This window comes from Schistosoma mansoni, chromosome 6 (genome assembly GCF_000237925.1).
Source record: "Schistosoma mansoni strain Puerto Rico chromosome 6, complete genome".
NCBI lineage: Eukaryota > Metazoa > Platyhelminthes > Trematoda > Strigeidida > Schistosomatidae > Schistosoma > Schistosoma mansoni.
In genome coordinates this window covers 16,623,529-16,627,905 of record NC_031500.1, presented here as the reverse complement: position 1 = coordinate 16,627,905, position 4,377 = coordinate 16,623,529, and the positions used below count along the sequence as shown (strand labels likewise).

The 4,377-nt window shown below is 35.6% G+C and overlaps 1 protein-coding gene across 1 annotated transcript in view; it reads left to right on the top strand.

Moving 5' to 3' along the window:
* The window catches only part of Smp_016630.1 (putative trimeric G-protein alpha o subunit), a gene marked incomplete at its 3' end in the record, with an annotated part of 40,272 nt that extends 38,168 nt beyond the window's left edge, over nt 1-2,104 (top strand). Inside the window, exon 5 of the mRNA XM_018798421.1 lies at nt 1,940-2,104. Within this exon, the coding sequence (XP_018653364.1) occupies nt 1,940-2,104 (165 nt within the window). The remainder of the gene's footprint in view (nt 1-1,939) is intronic.
* Between the last annotated feature and the right edge of the window lie 2,273 nt (nt 2,105-4,377).

The window sequence follows — 4,377 nt, the reverse complement described above, 5'->3', positions numbered from 1 at the left end:
TAGTGTAGAGAACAGAACGCGACTAGGGACAATCGAATGTATTTAAGCAAAAATTACAGACTATCTCAGTAAATTCTGATAACCAAACAATGAACAGTCAATTTGCAAATTAACAACCAATTGTTTTAATCTTCACTGTTTCTTCACTTATTCCATTGCTCATGCATTTTCCAAACGATTGCGCTTCATTTCAGTTCTTTCCTCATCGGTTTTCTGCCAAAATACATTCTATGTCTGACCCACACCATACACTACTTATATGGATATAAGTAGACCACACCACAGTAGGAGTATAAGCAGTAATCGGAAAGATTAGGGTTTGAAGATTTATTTCTATGTTAATACAGTTAATCTTACCAAGCTTTTGTTCTGATGTAGAACATTTAAGAATAATTCAATCTTTTTTTATTATTCATAACTAAGGTCTGCCGTACTTTCCCTTTGTTTAAGCAGAACAACTCATTAATAAATCATAATCTTCCTTATTGACAATCTACTATATCTTACTGTTGAGTATTATTTACAACGGAAGTTGTAGGACTTATAGAATTTCAGCTTCTAAGTTATGCGCTTATAAATTTTTCGTTTTACTCTGAATCTAAATGAATAACTTGAACAAACTTCTGATAGTTTTAAAGTCGCAGTTTTTGTAACATGTTTGTGGAGTGTTTATATAACTGTTTGAAAACTGAAGATCCTTAATTTAATGTTTTTTTTCCTATATTTATGATATCTTACTACTTTACTTACGCCTGTTACTCCCAATGGAGCATAGGCCGCCGACCAGCATTCTCCAACCCACTCTGTCCCGGGCCTTCCTTTCTAGTTCTATCCAGTTTTTGTTCATTCTTCTCATGTCTGTCTCCATTTCTTGGCGTAATGTGTTCTTTGGTTTTCCTCTTCTCCTTTGGCCTTCAGAATTCCATGTGAGGGATTGTCTTGTGACGCAGTTGGGTGGTTTCCCAAATATGTGTCTTATCCACTTCCAGCACTTCTTGATTTCTTCCTCCACTGGAATCTGGTTTGTTCTCTCCCACAGTAGCTTGTTGCTGATAGTGTCTGGCCATCGGATCTGAAGTATCTTGCATAGACAACTGTTAATAAACACTTGTATCTTCTGGATAATGGCTTTCGTAGTTCTCCAGGTTTCCGCCCCATACAGAAGAACTGCCTTGACATTTATATTGAAAATTTTGATCTTGGTGTTGATTGACAATTGTTTTGACTTCCAGATGTTCCTCAGTTGTAAATATGCTGATCTTGCTTTGCCGATCCGTGCCCTCACATCTGCATCTGATCCACCGTGTTCATCAATGATGCTGCCCAGATATGTAAAGGTTTCCACATCCTCCAAAGCTTCTCTGTCAAGTGTAATTGGATTGGTGCATGTTGCGTTGTATTGGAGAGTCTTGCTTTTCCCTTTGTTTATATTGAGACCTACTGCTGCTGAGGCTGCTGCTACACTGGTCGTTTTCTCCTGCATTTGTTGCGTGTGTGATAGGAAAGCCAGATCATCTGCGAAGTCATAATCATGAATAAGTAATATATCGTGTACTATACATTTTGATACAATAGTTTTATACTACCTAGTTAAATCTATAAATGTTTACTTGATTTTTTCTTTGGACATTGGATTACTTTTCCTATCAACACTTTGGTTCACATTTAAAGTAACAACTGAGAACTAATTTCATTTTAATTAGTCGGAGATTTCTGGTTACTTTAGTCCAATGAAACATATTTTAGTCAATAATCTCTTTGTACGCTAAGAAGTTCTGAAATTCACACTTAACTGCTCTATAAAATTATTGAATTTATTTTATTGCTGATCTCATTAAAGAACTAAGGGTTTCTTACTATTAATAATAGGAGAAATCAATTTATACTCTTAACTGTTTTGTTTACTTAAATCCCTATATTTCGTATAAAACAATTCTAGGCAGAAGATGCTCGTATTGTTTGTGATGTTATCCAAGCTATGGAAGATACAAAACCATTTTCAGAAGATTTACTCGATGCAATGAAACGTTTATGGGCTGATTCTGGTGTACAAGAATGTTTTGCACGATCAAATGAATATCAATTAAATGATTCAGCAAAATAGTAAGTGGTTTTTTTGTGTGTTTATATTATCCTGTTCTTGTCTGTACTTACTTTTGTAGGCAATATTTTGTATTTGTAGATATATACAAAAAGGCCCCCAAATGCCCTGGTACGGCCGAGAGTGAGGAGAGTCCTCTCTCCCACTCCAAATGCTCTCACATGGCCACGCGTTCATAGCCTCTGACAGAGAATTCCTACTCATTGCCTTCTCGTGGCATTACTGTTGTTTACGAAATTGAGAGGACGGAAAGCGAATGTCCGGCGCTTTAACCGAACCGGTGGACACAGAGCGTTCACCTAGGGGAGTTGGAAAACCCTGATTCCAAACCAACGGTGCACATGGGCTCCAGAACCGTGAATGAACAAATGACGTATGAACCAATTGTTGGTCACCGTCTACCACGGGACTGCATCTCCTCACGATGCTCCACTGCCTTGTGGATCAGATCTTTAGGTCAAAGGCTCTAGGTGTGGCTTCCTAAGAAAACCACTTGCTTCGGTTTGGGCACTTGGGTAGTATCCCAGCCCTCACACAAATCAAATGAGATTTGTATGTTGCATATGTATTTGGTGCTTCCTTGTACCAATATTTATGTGTTTAAATAATAATAATAATAATAATAATAATAATAATGATAATACAAAAAGTCGCAATTCCAAGACATGGTGGTTAAAAGTTCTTTAAGAAGTACAAACCCCTTTGTCATGTAGTTTTCTTACGTTTAATCCGGTCTTGAATTTTGCTTTTGTTTTTTATTTCGAGAAAATAACATCGATTATAAACAATAGAGAAATCCTTACTTCCTTAGTAGTTTTCAAATCTTCATGTATACACATGTTATGGAGACTGAAGAAATTCCTGCTAAATGTCGAAATTCAGGATTTAAAATAAAAAAAATGATTCAGCTCTTATGGCAGACCGAAAATACAATTATGTAGATAATATTGATGTTCCATTGAAAGCATATATTTGTGGAAATGGGTTAATTATATCCATATCAAGTATATATATATATATATATATATATAGTTATTTAGGGATATTTAACGGTTGCGTGTTCTATAGGTTCAGAAAATAAATTCTACAATTATAATTAATTATTGTTGGTTTTAAAAGTAATGAGGTATAGTTTGGGGGGGACAGGATAATTGGCAAAGATAATGTTCGGGAACACCAACTGTAAAAAGATATGACAGATATGTTAAAAACCTGTTCATATGGCAGCAATTAATGAGAGAACAAGGTGTCAGATGGATAGCACGTGTATTTGGTGAATTATAATGAAATGTACCATACCAAAGGTGTATAAAGAGATTCAATGTTGACTTAAACAACATTTTATGGTCAATAACCATTACTGTACAAATTAAATTCAATTATTCAAAACATGTGATTAATCGCAAAATGATCCACAAATTAGATCTAAACTACCCGTCTCTGTTATAGTTTCCCCTTCTAGATTGTCCGGAGGAGACACTGATGAAAAAACAAGGGAAAATACACTGATTAGACGTAAATGTAGTGCTATTTTGTAAGAAAAATATTTATGTTATATCTGTAGGTTGATTGGCATTTTCTAAAGAATCGATTCAGCAATAAAAAACTTTCTGTCTCGCACACTAATGCTTAGCCATCAGACCACCAAGTTGGCATCCAAAGGTGTCAATGTCTAACTTCAATCAATTCACGTTATTGAGCGACCGTTTTTTATTGTCTCTGGTGGATGTCTCTCTCATACCCGGTGTTGTTGAATTCTACTGGTCAGGGCTTCTAATTAGAAATTCGAAATTCGTCACTCTTGAGCACATGATGATTATCAGTAAGGGGAACAACACAGTTGTTTAGTGCTTTCAGATTTTCAATAGTTTTCTGACTTAGTTTGGTTCGTGATCTCAGTGAACTTTAATAGATTTTGGTGGAGTTTTGTTCTCTGAGCTGGATGGTTTGGTCATGGAGCTTTCATTGTCCTTCTGAATAACATCGTTAGCACAAACTTCGGGTAGAAGTGAAGTGTTTGAATTTCTCCACTTGTGTTTCACAGCTTATCCTGTACACCTCGATGTTGATTGGTTCTTATTGACCTTAAATCTGTCATTGTTTATTTCTTTGTTTTGGTTGTATCTCCTATTGGTTTGATTTTTGTTCCTATGTTTCTGCATAATTTTCCTGATTGGTTGATAAATTGGATTGATTTTAATGTGCTTGTTTATTGATGATTAACCTGAGTGCCAAGCTTCTAAAAATTCTCTGGTGTTTTTGGAATTGCCTCTATC